This window comes from Lepisosteus platostomus, chromosome 3, assembly GCF_059453375.1.
Source record: "Lepisosteus platostomus isolate fLepPlt1 chromosome 3, fLepPlt1.hap1, whole genome shotgun sequence".
NCBI classification, from domain to species: domain Eukaryota; kingdom Metazoa; phylum Chordata; class Actinopteri; order Semionotiformes; family Lepisosteidae; genus Lepisosteus; species Lepisosteus platostomus.
The window spans coordinates 42988184-43008319 of record NC_142613.1 but is presented as its reverse complement, the minus strand read 5'-3'; the positions used below and the strand labels follow the sequence as shown (position 1 = coordinate 43008319).

At 36.0% G+C, this 20136-nt stretch overlaps 1 protein-coding gene across 3 annotated transcripts in view; it reads right to left on the bottom strand.

Annotated features, from left to right (window-relative positions):
- cd2ap (CD2-associated protein) overlaps positions 1-20136 on the bottom strand; it is an 82483-nt gene that overhangs the window by 33439 nt on the left and 28908 nt on the right. For all 3 annotated transcript variants that reach the window (XM_088625672.1, XM_088625670.1, XM_088625671.1), the window contains 7 exons: positions 19445-19545; positions 18116-18236; positions 12677-12870; positions 10438-10525; positions 9316-9404; positions 6636-6734; positions 5869-5919 (listed from right to left, as the gene is read on the bottom strand). In XM_088625672.1, coding sequence (XP_088481798.1) covers positions 5869-5919; positions 6636-6734; positions 9316-9404; positions 10438-10525; positions 12677-12870; positions 18116-18236; positions 19445-19545 — 743 coding nt within the window. The remainder of the gene's footprint in view (positions 1-5868; positions 5920-6635; positions 6735-9315; positions 9405-10437; positions 10526-12676; positions 12871-18115; positions 18237-19444; positions 19546-20136) is intronic.

Genomic DNA, 20136 nt, shown 5'->3' with positions numbered 1-20136 from the left:
TGCAAAAACTCATTTTCTTGGTTAACTCACTGGCTCCTCTTCTTTATCCAACTACCTTGGCACTCTGACCATGACTTTCCAAACTATTGTGACTGCAAGTAGTCTGAGTTGGAACTTAAATGTGATTTAGAAAAACAGTTTTGCTCAACATCTTTTCTTCAACAGAAGAAATCTTGTGTTTCACAAACCAATTGTTATTTTCACCTGATGAAGGAAACTAAGATTAGATCGTTTTTGTCAACATTCTGAATATTCAAGAATATTAAGCAAATATAGCCGGAATTAACCAAGTTTCTCCCACACATCTTACTTGTAGCCAGACCCAAGGAGATGACATTGTGCTCAGTTTTTAAAGACTGATGTTCAGATCTTTCTGATCTTTGTTGATCTGTTCTCAGCAAAGATCTCTTCTCTCAGCAGCAGGACAATCCCAGCACTGAGTTAGCAGCTGACAAGTTGGATCATGGACCAACTGAGCCCAGCTCCATTCAAAAGTTTAAACTCATCAAGAAATGCCTGTCTGACACATCTTTGAATACAAAACTTCTTTATTCATAATCCTTTAATAATAATTATTCTACAATAGTTAATGCATATTTACTTTTATGGGAGAATATAAATATGATTAAACTACTAGGAGGTCAATAATAACATGTTACAGATAACATATTTTAGCTTTAATGTTATTACCTCTTATCTCTTAACACAACGTACCTTAAGTGAACGAACAGCCTTTCGTATCATAGCGGATAGATTCACAACTATATCCTATTGGTTTTGCTGATTTGTTATACATGTTTTGATGTTCTATCAATAAGCTGTAGTTTGTACTATTAGGAATCAATCAAACATAATAATTTACTGTTATCAAAGCACTCTCACAATTCACCGTTCCAATTTCTAATGGTTACAGGTAATTAAAAACTCGCACATAGCTACTGTACTGCATTGTCATTTCTTGCTAACAAACCAGTCTGCTTACTTCCCCAACTTAGGGGATATCCTGAATAATGGGGGATCCGCTCTCCCTGTGGTTCCAAGATTCTATAGAGTATGAGCATTCCTCTCCAGAAAAGATAGAGAGCTCTTTATAAAACCACCCTGCCATGCAGGAAAGTGAATTAAGCATGGCAATTCTCAGGACAGGGAGAAGAGGGGTGTAAAATTGACAAACTAATAGAATTCAAACCAGATAGATCTTAGAATACAGAGTGATCCCTTTAGTGGTAAGATGAGAAACACCTCCTACTAACTTGTATAGCAAATTAGAATTTAGAACCAATAAAATAGCATCCGTCATTCTTCATTGGTAAATGACTGCAAGAAGTACTTGATGTGTAGCAATGTGGCAACGTCACTTATTTGAGTCCCTTAAAAAAGGGAAAACTCAAAATATTAAAATATCATACCTACAGTATTCAAGGACAAACTGCTATGCCTGTTGAGGGTCAAAAGGGAAACGAGGAAAACAAACAAAAGTTCAGAAATTAAAATATCAAACATGTGAGAATCACACAGGAAAAAAACAGACGTTTTAAAGAAATACAGAACATTTTGCCAAGATCTTCTGAAGGAGGAAATAAAAAAAATGATAAAAATGAGAAATATGCATATCTCAAATCTGAATTGGCCAACCAGAATCCTGACATATGCTGGGCATACGTTCGAGGTCAAATTCTTCCACGAGGGGGGGTACCTTTAAAGCGGAGGTGATGGCACCGACAAAATTTTAGCGCACCCTCTCTTTTAAAGCCCTGGCCAAACAGGAAGACAGTATGTACAGTTATAATTCAAAATGAATTAAAAACTAAACATCCCAGTTAACATGGAGGTGTTTGTGATATTGCGTTTAACGAACGAAAAAGTGCAAAAAATCAGTCACATGACTTTGGGGCTGAGTTGGGCTACCTCAAACTGTCAGTTACACAACTGTATATGTCACTTAAGCCACTCACATTTGGCTTTTTAGTTATGGAGGTGGGAAGATGACCACTGACATTTAAACTGACATTTCAGCTGCAAAAGATCGCACCAGAGACAGCACTATCTCTGCTTGTCATAGATATTCAGGAAAGGGTGAATGAAAGAAGTCATGTCAAGTTCATTAATTCGGTGATCAATAGTAACAGCTTAATAGCAGTTGTAGGAAAAGAAACAAAAGATAGAGAAAACAAGCTTTTTATGGCTAAAACTAAAATTCAGTCTACAAATGAAGGCAAATGAAAATTAAGGACGTTAAAGTGCTAGAGACTAAAATAAATGTAAAAATACAAAAATGCACATGAGCAAAAAGTTTTAGAAATGGAGAAGGTGTTACTTTGAAATAAGCAAACAGAAAATAGCCAAGACCAGACAGTGCAGGAGAGGGATGCAGGAACACTTGCAAAAGCTTAGATATACAAAAAAAAAATCACAAAGTTACAAAAGAACATGCAAACATGAAATAGATTTGGCTTGAATAATCAGGTGCATTTCTGGCAGAGAGAGTATAAAGGTTTGCTGGGATAGAGAGTCAGAAAATTTGCACAAATAAAAAACAGCAATTCTGTCAGAGAGCCTTATATGAATTAATAGCGAACACGGTTTCATGGAGGGCTTCTAAAATAGTTGGAAATTAATTAGATTGCCAGGCGAAAGGATTTGTAAATATATTTTGTTAAAGCAAGTCAGTTTTTTACACCACATAAAAGACATTTTTCCAAGAAAGTCATTTAGCCTTTCTCACTAATGAAACCATAAATAAAGACATAAAGAAATCTAAAGATTTTTTAAATCACTGTTGGTAGCAGGATGAACTGTCGGGTTGAGCTAAGTGTATATTTTGTGGCAGAGGTGCTGCAAGAAGTTAAGAGTGAAAACAGGTTTTTAGAAATGAGTCATTTCAAGAAGATTTTCAGAAAAGTTATAAATCTAGCAGGATAGAGAAAGCACAGAAATAGGTAGTTTGAGTATGCAAAGCCATTTAGCAAACAGGGTGTGAGAAGAGTCACAAACTAGTATACTTTAGATATTTTTTTCTGAGCTAGGGGAAATCTGATCAAGTTTCTCTATAACAATAATTTAAAACTTTATTTTATAAAGCACCTTTAAAAGTAGCAAGTACTAGGACCACAGACTACAAAGTAAATATATTCTGTATAAGAAAGACACGCAGTTAGAAGTGCTACCGAAATAAGAAAATGAGGCAGATACAGACACTAAATAAGTCTTCTGAAAAGAAAACTTTTGAGGTTAGATTTAAAGGCACTCAGGGTAGGTGGCTCTGATATCACTGGAGATACAAATCCAGAGCTCTGGGATGCAGCTAGAGAAGGTCCTGTCACCCACAGAATGTAGATGTTCTTGAGGACAGCTAGAAGACCAGTCAGGCGGACACAGATTGCAAAGTGGGAAGTAGACAGATAATAAGCCAGATAGGTACTTAATGAGGATGAGGATTTTGAAGTTGACTCAAAAACTGATGGGAAGCCAGTGCAATAACTTGAAGACAGGCATAATGCAACCCGGTCATTCTGGTTGTCAAATTCTGAACATATTGGAGATTGCTCAGCGTGGATTTAATAATCACAGTGAACAGGATGTGCATTTATTAATTCCAGAAAAAAAAGCCTCTTGATTTCTCTAGTTTCCTTTAAAAGAAACTAAATCAGTGTGATATTCCACAACGCAGAGTACTACATGGCCGGTATTTACATATGATATTTGTGATTAAAGAAAATTAACATAAGCAGTAATTGAGGATTTAACACCCAACTTTCTTATTTAGATGTATTTAAAACAATGAACTAAGTTTGACATAACATAAAGAAATACAATCAAGAATAGTTTTGTTGTGTTTTTATAGATTAAAATTTTCTTCAATGTATAACAAAATTAAAGAAGATGAAAATCTGTAATCTTTCCACGTGTAAAAGTACATTAGAAAGTACAATAAGTTCCTGCTTTGTCTAACGATGGTATCAAAAAAGAATCTAAGTGGTGAGAAAGCTGTGCTTAATGATAATTAAGGGACTTAGAAGTCAAAGAAAATGATTTACTTTGTTTAATTTTAAACACTAAGTTATAAATGCAGACGCAGTTGGTGCCATTCGCAGCTCGCTCTATGGAACGCTCATTGTGCAATACCGAGCTCCGTGCCTCCTCCCTGTCTCGATGCCGCCTCCCCCTCTGACAGAGCGCAGTGGGCGGTATGCTATTTTCAGACACTCTGATTGGGGGGAAAAGACCTGCTGATCTGTCCTACATAACAGGATGTCTAATTAAACATTTAATTAAGAAGTAAAAATCTTAGTTTACACAAAGATAGTTAGCTGATCACGAGGAGGAAAAATCACCCGTTTTTTGTGCATACAAAGTGGTTATTAACTATTTCAAGTTGTTTTTTATAGCTTTTTGTAGTCATGCAATGTCTAAGTTAAGCAGGAATACATCATTGCATCTCATTGGAGATTTCTTTTTTAAAAATTAAAAAAAATCGTTTGCCCAGCCTACATGACAGATGTGAATAAATTCAGGTTCAGAAGTCAGATCGCAGGAACTCAGAAACAGGGGAAGCCAGTATGCCCGGAAGGAGAAGTAGGTGCAAAAACCTCCATTGTAACAGAATCAAAGTTTGAAATGCTGCCCGACCTCTCCTGTCTGCAACAGATCTACTTGTGGGACACAGCGCTGCCAGATCAGCTCCAAAGCCAGGTCACATTGCACCATTCATTGAAGAATTCTTAAGGATGCCTACTTTCCCACAATCAAGTGATAGGAAAACACCAAGCCTCTCTAATTAGCACTCTTCCCAAGGGAATAATTCATCTTTGCCTTGTGCTTGGATTTTATGCGAGATAGCAAAAGCTTAATTTTTTCATATTAAGTAATATAGTATATAGTAACTCCATTACTTTTTCACCTCAATTTAAAATTATTTTTAAACATTTATCTGTTCTATATCTGAGGTTAGAAAAGTGAAAGTTACTTTCTCTTTTTCAACCATTACCTCAATTTGTGCCACATGTCTTTTATTTGTATTATTTTTACTCATAGCGAGATAATCTATTTTAATAAAATAAAGCAGATCTGAACTTAATTCATGGAGATTAACCTCACTACTATCTTGAATTCAGGTTGTTAGGCACTGTGTCTATTATCACATTAACCTGATCTGCAGAGATCATATAAAGGTTGGTTTGGTAATAATCTCTAAATCATGAGACCTGTCTCTCTGTCTACCTCTGTTTCAATAACATCTAGGACACACAGTATAGGTCTCGCATCAAAAAGTGCTTGCAACGGGGTCCAAGGTTTAGTCACTGTTGTGCTGTTCTCCTAGAATACATACACGATTGACTGGAGGTTCAAACAACACTCCTAAAACCATCTGATCCTCATCCCTTCCAAGGCAGAGCTCAAATTAGCCCCTTAGGTATCTCTCGGCTTTCCAGCTAACAGCAACTCCTGTGACTTGCTGCACACTTGCATGATTGTAGTAATTTCACCAAGACACACACTGCTTCTCCAGTCAGTGCTAAATGTTCTGTGGGAACAACTTGTCAAAAGACAATCTGCATGTGAGCAAATAGGAGGAACACATCTACATGTCTAATTTTCTTTCAAGGACATACAGGAATCACCATCACAGAACTGAAGCTTAAACAACTGGTCATTCTAAATTGCATGACTATAGAGTAAAAAAATTCCACATTTTTAGAAGGTTTTCCATTATACAGGTTTTGAATCTGTATACAAAAACAAAACACCTCCTGATCAGCTCTGCATAAAATGTTTGTCCAAAGAGGTAAAAAAATACCTTAAATGCAAAAGATTTTAATGTTCTGCTCATACAGAGTAAAATTTAAAATGAAGATTAAAAGTACATACATCGTCATCTTGACTGGGGGATAATTTGGAAGGAACTTTTGATGTTGCTGCCTGAAAAAATAAATAAAACATCTATTTAGACATTAGAAGTTCAAGAAGAACAAACCAAATGGCAAACGACTATAAAAGATATAAAATACTAGGTTACACACCCATGTAAACAAGTGCATAAAATCCCATACAGAAAAAAAACAGTGACATCCACAGAGAGAATAAAGCAATTGAGTTAACAGAATTTGGTTGCCTGTAGTTGTGTAACATATACTGTTATGTAAAGTAAACTAAACAATAATACATAAACTTGCATTCTGTGGGATTATAAACAGTGCCTATAGAATGTCTACACAATATAGATAGAATACCAAAATAGATTTTGTGGCCTAACAGCCTTAAATCAAGACACAATAAATCAGAATTTGTTTTACCTTTATTTACACATTGTAACATAAAAGATATGTCACATAAGTGAAAAGCATATGCCCAGACATTCTGAAAAGTAATTACAATTGAAAACCTAGAAAAAATGGTTTGGGTAAGAGTGGAGAGGGTCTATTGATAAAGCCCCCAAAAATTTCCTTGTTTTTATGTACTGGAGAGACAGATTCTTACAAAGAGGCATACAACAAAACCAGAACTTTATCTTAAATTAATATTTTCCTGAATCACACTCGTATCTGTTTCTGTGGGTCTCATTGTATAGCTGGGTCATTTTTTTCAGATGCATAAATGAACTGTAAGAACAAAGAACAACATACGTGTAGTCTTACATCTTTTTCAGCCTCTGAAATCACAGCCACAAAGTTGTCAGGGAAGACACCCTCTTTACCATGGAGCTCTCCTTTCCACCAACCTGGCTCTCCTGTGCTCTAAAAAAACAAAAAACGACCAAAACAAACATTCAGGTTACAAAACGGGAGAAAATAACTTAAAGTTCATACCAAAGTTTTCTAATTTGTTTGACAGATGATCTTGAAGAAGCTCATTGGGTTGGCATTATCAGTACAGTACCTTTAAACATTCTGAATAACTGAATCAGGTTTCCTTAATTGTCCCTTTTCAAAAATTCCAAAAACTCCTTTGCAAAAATCCCATTAAGTATAAGATGCTCCTTTAAGCAATTCAATTTTCAAAATTATATTAACTGTTGATACAAATACATTTGAACAAATGCCACTCTGTTGATTTGTAAATATTTGTGACATTGCAAAAAAATGAAATATTCCACAATGGGTGTGTTGCAGAAATCTGCAAGGTTTGTGTATCTCATGGTATAAGTGGAGTTATATTCCAGAGATATGACATGGTGGGGGCAAGTTTAGTCTGGAAAGCATTAATGAGAACTACATAATGTTTTCTTGCTAATATGGAAATATTACGAGTAGTACAAATAGAATGAAAATGTTGGGAAATACAAAAGATAATTTTTGCTAGCCAAATGCTAAACTTGTAATTTACAATTTATGCTGAATGTCAAAGCAAAATAGCAACTGCAACTGTACCATAAAAGAGTTCCTTCAAACTACACAAAAACATGCTTTAGAAGATACGATTCAGCTATTATTCTGAAATAAACATTTAATCAACCAAGAGGGATGGCAACTGATATCAAAGGGAATTAATAATTTTTTTAACAAATATGTAGTCTCAAATAGAATCTTAAGAAGAATAATGATTTTGTTCAATAAATCTGCTCCTAGATTTATTTAGATTACATGCATTTATGTAAATAACAGTCCTTGGTCAAATAGCTCAGGCATAATAGATAAAATAAAATAGTTCTTTTATTATATCAGTTGAACTGTGCAGCAATGTTGAAAGTCACCTAAAAAGTCCACAAGGACAGGACTTTCACTTTACTGTCAACTAATAATAGTTGGTATTTTTGTCTGAGGTTTAAAAGTTGTTTTCAATATTGCTCTACAAAAGTATCTACTTGTAAATACTTTACGTGTATGACTGTAATCTTTAACAGTGATTTGTGTTAGTCAAAAGTAATCCTGTGAAAACTACTGCAACAAACTAAGATCAATGGCGTGAGAACTGCACAACACAATGCCCAGCTTCACAAAGTAGAAAAACAATCACAACAGGGGTTAGCAGGAAGGTACTGAACAATAAGCAAATCATGTCATCAGGAAGTATCCACAGGTGAAAGTTATTTACAGGAAACTTTGCCTTAAGAAACCTAAGCAGAAATGGATTGAGGTTTGACAGTTTTTGCTACAATAGAAGATGTATACAAAGTTCATCATGTAAAGATGATTTAAAAAATATACATTTCCAAACTGTATTAAATCTCAATGGATATATATATTTGGCAATGAAGTGAACCAAAACAGTCAAAGGCCAGACAAAAGTGCACAGTTCATATTCAGTACTTCAGACAAGTCACTGAGCAGATGTACTACCCATCTGATTTTAACAGCCTGTTGAATCTCATCAACATAATTTTGTAATTACCTGGCTTGTAATGAAATATGATGGATAACCAATAAGATTAATAAACTAACTTGACATAAATGTAACAATATGCTGTGTATGATTATCACAATACTTACCAGAGCAGATAACAGCGCAGCTACAGAAAATACAGCTTATTGTCTTAATAATGACTCAATCAAAGAATTTGATGCTTAAGATTCAGTAGGTAGGTTTTTTACTTATGACTGTAGAATAAAGTGGTTCAAGATTATGAATATGTTTGCAGTGCACCACTACTTACTCTCTATGTGAAACATACATTAGGGAACAACATTCAACTGGCTATTCAAAACCTATGTGAAAGTACATAATACTGGAACCCAGGTGAAACTATCTTAAAACTTAGGCACATATACTGTATAGCATGTCAGAATTTTATATTGTTTATAGAAAATTACTCAAAAGAAAATTTAGAATTTAAGATTATTTTTATTGGGTGTTTCTTTCAAGCCACATAATATTCACATGTATGTGTCCATAAATATCTAGTTACTAGGACCTTCTCAAGCCAAATTATCTTAAAAATAGTCACTGCAATATTAGTGAAAGACAAACGACAAATTGTATTTACATTTAAAAAAAAGACGAGAAAAAGATTAACGTGCGTCAATTTAACTTTTTTGTTCATTTCATTGTGGTATGTGTTGATATTTGAGCACCCATTTTGCTACAGAATCTGTAGAACAGCTGACGAAGACAGATTACTGTATCACTTCTTCAAAGGAGAAACTAAAAATAATCTAACCTAAAAAGCATTTAGGTTATTTTTTGTGTAATAGCCACATAGCATTTCACGGAAATGTTAGGTAAAATACGACGCACATAATTCAAAATAACATGTTCCTGTTCACTTTCGAGACTCTTATCAAGGTAGCTGATGCTCAATTTCTGAAATTTCAGAAACCAGACATTCATGAGTAAATGTGGTACTCTGCAAAAAGATAATAATGAGGTGCGTGTCCTTACCTTGTTCAGTATCAGTATAATGTCACCCTCTTTTAGGCTCAGTTCATCTTCATTTGTTGAATCAAAAGGAAATAAGACCTTGCAATATTCTTTTAAAAAAGAAAGAAAAACTGTGGGTTTTCATCTGAAAGATCATAAAAATTAAAACAAACATCCTTCACAGACTTTAAAGATGCAGTTTAATATATTTTATTCTATTTACACATTAATTAAACAGTCATAGGGTTTATGCTTTATGTTCCATCTTGTCTATGATAAACTGTGAAGACATACTGTAAATGCCATTCTCCATCATATCACTGTGCTTGAAATGTACTGTATACGGAGGACCCATATCAGAATCTTCACAGAAGAAATCTGGTAGACTAAAAGGAACTTTAACAGCAAAAGGCCTTCAGAAGAAAGTAAAATTTAAATGGTTTTTAAAACCTATGTCAATTACATAAAATTGTGATGATAATTTTAATTATTTGAATATTATTAGATTTAATTGGTTACATTTTCATACATACAAACAAACTGCAGCTGGCTTTTCAGACCTGCTAGATATTTTTAGGAATATAATGAAGGATGAAAATCCATGCATCTTATTAATGACTAAGATAAAGGACACAGGATTTTTTCATACTGCTATTTCTTGTCAATCAACATTATTGTACTGACTGATTTCAATCAAGCCTAGTATTACAAATCATCTTCTAGAAACGCCTTTATAGCAATTTCATATGTTTTGTTTCAGCAACTGCAGACCATAACATCTCTAGATGGCTCTTCTACTTTAACATAAATAAAGAAGTATGGAAAATTCAGGGAATTTTACTACTATGCATATAGCTTCCTTTGACAATGAAGTATGACTTTGCCACACTGGAAGTAATGCATGCAATGCAGGGCATAGCAGACATGAAGTAAAGTGTACTGCTAATGTCTCTTAAGTAGCAGTAGCTGATGTCTAGGATTGCTTAGTAAGACAAACACAGATGCAAACAGAAAAAGCTTAGCAATAGATCAGTGATAAGATATTTAAATCAAGAACCAAATCCAACAGCTTCATACAGATTTTCAAATCAATCTAAAAAGGTTAGTAAGACCAAGTTAAACTTCCTCACATACTACACTTACCTTTAATTTTGTTATCCCCTTCTACTTTAACTGACTCTGTCATACTCAAATGGGCAGGCTTTGCAGCAGATGGCAATGATGGGAGTGGCTACAATGAAGCAAATCACAGGTGGATTTACTAACACAACAAAACCATGCCACATTAATACTGGTATAGCTTGTATGGAATCGAATTTAAAACTTCCACCAAGGCAAAAAAAAAACAAGATGAAAAAACAGGATGCCACATCAGGTGAAGGTGAAAAATAATCAATGACTGATACACTATTCTTCACATGCTAATAATACTCAGAGCTATTTCGCTATAATCACAATTTGTTAAAGCCATGGAAGAATATGTTATGGAACAGAGTTGCTGGTAACTGTCAGTGAGTCATTTTGGGCAAAAAGCAAAAAGGAGCCAAGTGTAGTGAGTGAAAAGACATGTTACATGCTGAGGCTGTCAAAAAACAATTTAGATTTTCAATCTGCAACCAATTCACAGGTTTTGCACTAGTCTAAAAAAAATCAGGCAGCTGGGCGATAAACTGACTCATGCGTTTAGAGCTGTTCTAAAACTGAAGGTTTTTTTTTAGCTTCTTGGGTTCTCTGATAAGAAAAGAGCACTTTCAATCTGAATGAACAACAATGTACACATAGAAACAAAGACCACATACATTTTATTAATAATAAAATGTGCCAAATAAACCAATACATCACTATATAATTAAAAGTTTCAGAGTAGAACCAGCTATATCCAAATTAAAGCTTGTTCATCATCCACTGACTTTGTACCAAGAAGATGTCTTGCTGGGGCAGGATGAGAGAAGTATGTAGTGTGCATGCAAGTGTCAGGAACATGACCACAAGTGACAGCTAGATGGTTAGAAATGTGAAAATCTCTTCACCTGCTTTCTGTGGCTGCTGTGCCGAATATTTTTTGGCAAAAAAAAATCAAATTTTGTCACAGAACTTATCATTTCTGAGAAAACCGCAGGTAGAATTTTGGTTTATATAGGTCTCGCAGATTCTTTCGGTTAAGTTTGGTTTGGACAAGCGGTGGTCACAGTCACACGATTAGGTCACTGCCTTGTTCCCAGGGTCTTGGTAAGCATTACAAACTAAATGTCAGCAACTTTTAAGTCTTATTTCCAGGACATTTGAAGGTGGCTATTGGTCATGATTTCATCAGGTGTAGCAGGTATCCTCACATGACATATTCCTCATTGGTAGTTTATTCAGTTCCACCGGTGGATTTCACACCACTTGAACAATTACAATGTAGATTATTTCTTTTAAAAACATACTCATGTCTGAAAGTTTGTTACACATCTTTGAGAAGGCAAAGACAACTTTTCATAGGAACATCTGTTACACTTCCATAATAGAAACAAAACCAACATAAAAAAATAAGGCTCTAAAGTAAAGTAGAAAAGCCCAATAATAAACAATTCCTTCTAAAAATAAAATGGAATTGCCTAAGACAGGGCAAAACAGGACAGTTAAAGTTTGTCTCCCCGCACTGCCTAAACACATAATGAAATGGTATTCTTTAAATGTACTAAACCTATCATTATTATGCATCATTATGTTTTAGATTGAATATATGACTCAGCCTGTATTTACAGCGCAACAGATTCTCTGAGCAGAAAACCGAACAACAGAAATATTTAAGCATAATTAGTAACATAAGACAGCTACTTAAGCAAGGTTTGGATCCTGTCTTGTGTGGCTCCAGGGCTTGCACTGTTTTATTTTAACTATATATGGGACATCTGTATAACTAGGTGCAGTGAATTAGATAATTGCATTGCTATTTTGACAAAATCAGCTCTGGTAAACTTTTAATTCTACTCTATTCAGTTTCCACTCAAATGTGAACAGAGCTTTTAAAAGTGACAAAAAGTACACATTATGTTCACTGGTTGCTCTTAATTTTTGTACTAATTAATTCATTAAGTAGCAAAATGGTGCAAATGTGATACTCCACAGAACATATATAGAATAAATTATCAGTGTGCCTTACATCCGTAGTAACCATTAAAATACAGTATATAAGTAATACAAAACTGTATTTCTGCTTAAATCACATTAAAAAATCTCTATAGAAAAAACATTTTCAGCCCACAACACTGTTAATTTTATAACTGAAGAATAAACAAAAACAGGTCGAATGAAAGTTAAATTAAGCAGTCTACTCACAAAGTTCTCATTTGTCAGACTTTTTCAGCTTAACTCAATGCACTTTTTATTCACTTACCTTTTCTGACTTCTTTTCTTCAGACTCAGAGCTGGGCAATCGGACTTTTAGTTTCACCGACCCCTCTTTGAATATATCTCCAAAACCTACTCCTCTGACTTTTTTGGGCTGCGCTACAACTCCATTATCAGACACCGGAGAGGCAAGTGGAGAGACTGGGGTGCCAGCTACGAGGCTGTCTTTACTGGTGTTCTCTGCAGAGACACAGTAAGACAACACTGATTAAAAAGTCAAACTTATAGCATTACATGTCTAACCACATACCACATCTGACGAGAGAGGCTTCAGAGGAAGTTAAAAAAAATAATGTGAGAAGTCTTTAAGCAGAGCCATGATCACAGCATTCCTGCTTAAGGCAAAAGGGAAGAGTTTACTTCATAACTACAATTATTACATTTGTCATGACGTGTCTTGTAATGTCTTCCAGGGAAAAATCCACAGGACAACAGGAGCTGGACTAAAAAAATGAAACATTTGCATAAATGAGGGATACCAGGTATATTGGAAGCAAAAGCTTCCACACTGTCCTGTCTCACAGGATAATTAAGTAACACTCTAGTACGGTCAGGGTCAGATATTGGGCAGGCTTGGTTCCTGAAAATAATGGCTAGCATGGTGCCAGGAGGAGACCCCCTTGTAATGCAAGACATCTTAAACTGCAAACCAAAACAGCAAGCAACTGTTTATCAACTGACTGAAAAGTTCTACTTTGGGTGCCAGCATTCATTAAAAATAATGAGCTGAGAACACCACAGATTAGCATACCATAGTCAAGCTGCTGCACACAAACTGCACATCACACATGGCAATGCACACTTGCAAGTCTACTGGTACAAAAAGCACAAAGTACCAAGCAGTGGAGAAATGGTCAGGTGAATCATTCTTCACCATGTTCCTCATAAACAGACGAGTACACATACAACACTGTTCTCTACAGCCTGTAAAGGGCTCTGGTGTTGCTGTAATGCTGTGGAGTGCATTTTTTTAGCACAATTTGGCACAATTGGGTTTCACTTATTAGATAGCAAGGTTAATGCTAATCATGACTTAATGGAAGAAGCTGACTGTCTTCACCCCATGCTGCACTACCTCTTTCCTGCCAGGAGGGGTGTCTTCCAGGGTGACTCCTGCATCCAGCATGACACTGATGTTATCCTTATGTCATGGCCTTTTCGATCACTAGATGTAACCCAGACGAGTTCTTATGGGAGATTCTAGAATGACATCCTGAGACAACATTTTCTACCTCCATTAACGAGGTGCAAGATGACTTCTCATGAAAGAATGGCTTCACATCCCTCCATCAGAATTTCAGACACTGGCAGAATGGCTGGTAGACTCTATATTCTATATAGCATATTAAGCCCTTAACATAAAGACATGTCAAGTAACTCTTTACCAGTCCCACTTTATTGAAAGTTTTTAATTTGTGTTTTTCAGCCTTAAAAAGGTTCCAATTAGGGAGCTCTAGGTAGATGTGAATTATGACTAATTTATTACACATTTCCAAAGCTATTGATCAGGCACCATATATCATAGCATTAACCTAATCTTGGGAACTTTAGCAAATAAGTAGAACCAGAAGATAAACCTCATTGCTCTCCAGAATATTTCTATAAAAATTGAAGAATTCGTTTAAAAAAAAAATGAATGTGTCATTTCAAAGTAAAATCACACTTGCAAATGTTTAGGGTCACTTGATGTCCCATATTTTGAATTCCAAATATATACCTCATAACAAAGATTAATATTAATCAAAACTTGAATGTTGAAACTGGACACAAAGATTAATATTAATCAAAACTTGAATGTTGAAACTGGACACTTATGGATGAAAGACATTAAATATCTGAAAAAACACCAAAGAAAAATTAAAAACTATAGCATATGTATAAAACACTAACATTCAATAGGAACAGGAAACCTAAACTGTCTGTATGCAATACTATTGGTTCACATACTTTCAGAATTAATACACCTGTCTCTTTAAGGTACCTCGGTTTGAATTTTAAGCAAACATTCAACTATGAAGACCAAGAAGTTTTCTAAACAACTCAGTGCTAATATTTTAGAATAGCACAGATCAGGAGAAGGGTATAAAAAAAATCAATGGAATGTCTTCCATTTGAGAGTGCGGTTTTAATCAATGAGTGGAAGCTGTACTGTACCACCCAAACACTGCAAAGATTAGATCTTCAAACTGAGCAGCCAGGCAAGTCATAGCAAGAGTAGCAAGAAGAAAAACTTTACACAGTCTGCAGTCTGCGTGCGTCCTAAAGCCCCAGTATAGTGTTGGGGACACTATGCTGCAAAAAGGGCACCATCCTTTGGCTGAGACGTAGAACCGAGATCCTGAATCTCCATTGTCACTAAAAATCCCAGGGCATTCCTCAAAAAGAGCAGTGGTGTTACCGCATTGTCCTGGCCAAATTTCCCCTTGTCCTTTACTTGAGCTTTGAGTGTAGTGTCTAGAAACGTGCTACATAAGGATTATAATTTACATTAGTATTAATTTACAGGAATTTAACACTTCAAATACTCTGTAACACAATTAAGTGATACTGCAGATGTGCCAATAGGTCTTCTGATCAGACCAGACAAAATTGCAATTTTCTGGTTCAAAGATTTATGCCTGGCACATCAATCAATGCCATCACTGCTGTCAGGCATGGCAGTTGCAGCATTGTTACTGGGTTACGTCTCATCAGTATGGGCTGGTATGCTAAAGGTCTAAAATGTTTGAAAATACCATTTTCATCAGGACAATGACCCAAAGTAAAAGGCCAAACTTAAAGTGGAGTGCCTTACCAAAAAGAAGTAAATGCTCTTAAATAGCACATTATAAGTACTGACTTGAATGCAACAGAAAATCTGTGGTATGATGTAAACACTGTTGCCCACCAATGATACCCAACCAACATGAAAGAGCTTGAGCAAGACTCCAAAGCGAAATGGGAGAAATGCACTAGTGTGCAAAGTTGACAAAGACTTATCCAAAAAGAGTCGCAGCTCTAAATGCTGCTGAAGGCGATTCCACCATATACTGACTCAGGGAAGTGAAAACTTATAAAATCAAATGTGACAGAATTTCAGGCATGTAATGCAGAAAGGTAAGACTCTCAAGAAATAAAATACAATACTGATCAACCGCAGTTGAGGAGATTTAGAAAATTAAAAAAAGCAGTTTAGAATATGCTTAGAATCGGCAGCTTCATAATTCTTGTGAGGAAAAACAGCAAAATATTCATTCTGAGCTAGGCTCAGAGTGAAATAGGAGCAAAACGTTAGCCCTTGTGTATTTGATATGAGTCTGTGTATTATCAGCAGAGGGTGTGTAATGCTGCCAGGGTCTGCACAGCGAGAGAGCAGGCACGGTGCTTTAAGAGAGCTACTTCATATGTGTGAGTACAGCAAATGCATTAACAACAGCAGGCAAGCAGCTGTATTTTGTGTAAGGCAAGTTTCATCACTCTTAGTATTTGTAATGTTGCAGGTGCCCTGGGAAGGAAGAGTAACAGCAGGAATCTCAGAAGACATGGGTTGAAGAAATGGTCATGTTCTTATTAGAAGGAACTCCTGTAGGAGGCCGTAAAAGAACAGCAAAATAACATCTCATATTAAAAGAGACAGCCCATTTCAAAGTAAGAGAACAAGGCTGTCTGTGAAGACCGCTGTGCGAGTTATGTGAGATTTTGTCATTTATGTGAGTAATGCGAGAACCAGAGAGTAGGTGTGTAGTAGAGAGCCCCTAGAAATACGAAGTACTGTGTAATGAAAAGGGCTTATCTGGCTACTGACCTCTGACTGTATGCATGCAGTGAAGACGGTGAGATCTGGACACAGTAGGAAAAGCATTCGCCTGGATACTAGCCTCTGGCAGTGAGTGGTCCAGAGAACAGGGGTATCAGAGTAGGACCCTCACTATATAAATGCAAAACATGAAGTGGCAAGTTGCACTAGTAAAAACTGAATGAGACAGCGAAGACCGGGAGAAATTGCATCAGAAGCTATGAGTAATGCTAGTTGTGTGTAGAGGCAGTGGTGGCAGGGCACGATAGAGGTGCATTAGCAGCTGCCAGTGTATGGCCTAGGGTACGAGGTTGAGTTTTTATTTGAGTGTTGTAAGTCTAGGGCATAGAACTGAAGTGCTGGAGACTGAGTGTGTTGTGAGTGTGAGACTCAGCCTGTTGACACAGAGTGGAGACATCAGCCTTGGAAACCGACCTAGAAGTCCGAGTGCTGACTGGTTGAGAGTGAGAGAACCGGTAGCCACTGCTGAGTGAGACTTACAGCAGGGAGAGGTAGGATCCGAATAAGAGAGGGAGCAGGAGGATCCATATGTGGTGTTTAGGAGTGGTAAAGGCTCCTAGAGGAAAATGGGCATATGAGTAGAAGACTCTGAGCCTGAAAGTTTGCAAGCCAAGAACTCAGAGAAACATAGTGCTTATATGCCTTTTGTCCTGGTTACTCCGATGAGGGGGCATCTGTGATCACCACTCTCATTCTCACTAAAGGAAAAGTGGTAAAAAGGTTTTATTAATTTGCTGTGCTGGGTGTGTTATACATTCAGGGTCATACCTGATCCATGCATACATAAAATAAAGCATAATAAAAGATCCCATTAGAACACATCAGACAAGATGTCACACAACAAAAGTATTTGATTTTTTTCACTCAAAGTTTCAACACTCAAGTTTGATTTAAAAAATACTCACTTTAAATATTATATTTACATAATTAGAAACCAACAGAAATGTTAACATTACTGTAATTAAATAAAATGGCATATTATATTAAGGGGGTTAATACGTCAGCAAAGCACTGTACATGTTCTTCATGATTATAAAACTTCCATTTATTTATTTTTTTTAATTTATAAATCCACACATCATATCCTTCTTTTGTGCTGATTTGCCATAATTGGTAAGTTTTATTTCAGTGTCGTTCAGTTTATTTTCAATGCACATGCTTCATATTGTGTGAGTGCCCCTGTACATCACCAAATTAGCTGGGATAAAAAAATGCTATCTTGATTAAACACTTTTACTTTCCAAAGCATCACAGCAATACATGACCAACTGTAATATCAGTCCATTTTCTAACCACTCTATCCAATACAGAGTCACAGGGGAGCAAGCAACATGTGCAAGGCAGGATACACCTTGGACGAGACGCCAGTCTATCGTAGGGCATACACAAATACAAGCATGCAAACACTCACACCAGGGACAGTTTTCCCAGAACCCAATCAACCTATCAGTATGTCAATGGACTGTGGGGAAAAAAACAACACAAATGTGAGAAGAGCACATAAACTCCACACAGACAGCACCCCAGGTCCAGAACTGAACCCAGGGCCATAATAATAATAATAATAATAATAATAACAACATATTAAAGACTATACGTTTGTTAATGTAACAAAAAATACATGCGTACCTGACTCATCTGAAATATCATTCATCTCATTATCTTCGGTTGGTTCTATTTCTTTCACAAAATTAGATGGAAACAATCCTGATTTTCCATTCATTGTTCCACTCCACCAGCCCTCTTCAACCTGAAAAAAAGTTTTTATAGAACCATATATAATCCACACTCAAGGCAATATTACCACTCTCCTGTTTCTAAAATACGATGGGTAACTCATTCAGTAGATTGGAATAAAATCTTTAGAAATATATCGTATTACTTTTAGTAGCTTAACTAAAAATATATACCACAGAGTTTGTGGTAACAACATGACATTTCTCTGGTACTGCTTGAAAAAAGCTCATACATTACTGTTTTGAACTTAGAAGGTCTGCTAAGTGGAATACCATAGTGAGGATGACTTTGAAGGCAAAACATTTGAAATATTTTACAATAAGCAGATATAAGAACAAAAACTATCACAAGTAACTTCTGCTTTGAACATGATCAGTCAGACCTTTACTGATGGTCTCAAAATTGTAACCAAAGCAACAGTTGTGCTATTTTTCTTTTTTCTCAAGTAGAAAAGAACAGGACTCTGTAAAACAGTCTTCATTTAAAATTAAGTAATGCTGAGCTTACTGTTCTGTTGACAATTGCCCTTGCGTTTCATTTTTTAAAAAAGTTAAAAAACAAGTACTTTAAAAAAAGCCAGTGTACAATTATCATAATATTTCAGAATCAAACTTCTCCATTATTACCAACAGGGTTATAATCCTCAAAATTAAATATTGGAAAATTTACAGAATGGTTTATGTTTGTGTAAAAACAAATACTAAACCTGGAAGTTTGAAATATATTAGTTTCATGGTATGTGCTTCATGAAGAGCTGTATATGAGAAACTGATTAATACACTCTAAAATAAATCTTACATTACATTGTGTAACAAAACATACTCCTGATTAATAGTTATGTTAACAGTAATAGTGGCAAAATCGCAAAATATCCCATCTTAGTATATTTATTTTGGTCTTCTTCCTCAGTTACAACACAGAACTTGGGACACTAGCCTGTACTTCTACCCAGTCACCTTTATCATTATACTTACAAGATAACAGTTGTTCTTTCAGTAGTATATCTTAAGGTACAGCACTTCATCCTGTGACTAAACTACCTTCACATTAAAGACATTCATTTTTGTATTCTAGAAAAATAAAATGCATCCGTGAATAATTCTAATGTAAAAAACCCTGTACACTTTAAAACAAATTCACAAGAGCAATGAATAAACTAGTGCACTACAACAAACAGATGTGTCACAAGCCCACTTGAGACTAACTCATAAAAAAAGATACCTCTTCATTTATATCAATGACATCTCCCATTTTCAGTTCTAGCTCATCTTCATTCTGAGGAAAGTACTCAAAAAGAGCTCTGCATTGTCGCTTCTTTGATTCTGTAAATAAAAAAAATGAGTGAATACTACTATTAATAATTTCTTACACCTATATAGCGCTTTTCTGGACTCTCCACTCAAAGGGCTTTACAGGTAATGGGGACTCCCCTCCACCACCACCAATGTGCAGCATCCACCTGGATGATATGACTGCAGCCATAGTGCGCCAGAACACTCCCCACACATCAGCTATCGGTGAGGAGGAGAGCAGAGTAATGGAGCCAATTCATAGATGGGGATTATTAGGAGTTCATGGTTGGTAAGGGCCAATGGGAAATTTGGCGAGGATGCCGGGGTTACACACTTATTATTTTTGAGAAAAGCTCTAGGATTTTTAATGACCACAAACAATCAGGACCTCGGCTTTACGTCTCATCTGAAGGACGGCGCCTGTTCACATTTAAGTGTCCCCGTCACTATACTGGGGCATTAGGACTCACATGGACCGCAGGGTGAGCGCCCCCTGCTGGCCCCACTAACACCTCTTCCAGCAGTAACCTTAGTTTTTCCCAGGAGGTCTCCCATCCAGGTACTGACCAGGCTGTTTAGCTTCAGTGGGTTCCCAGTTGTGAGTTGCAGAGTGATATGGCT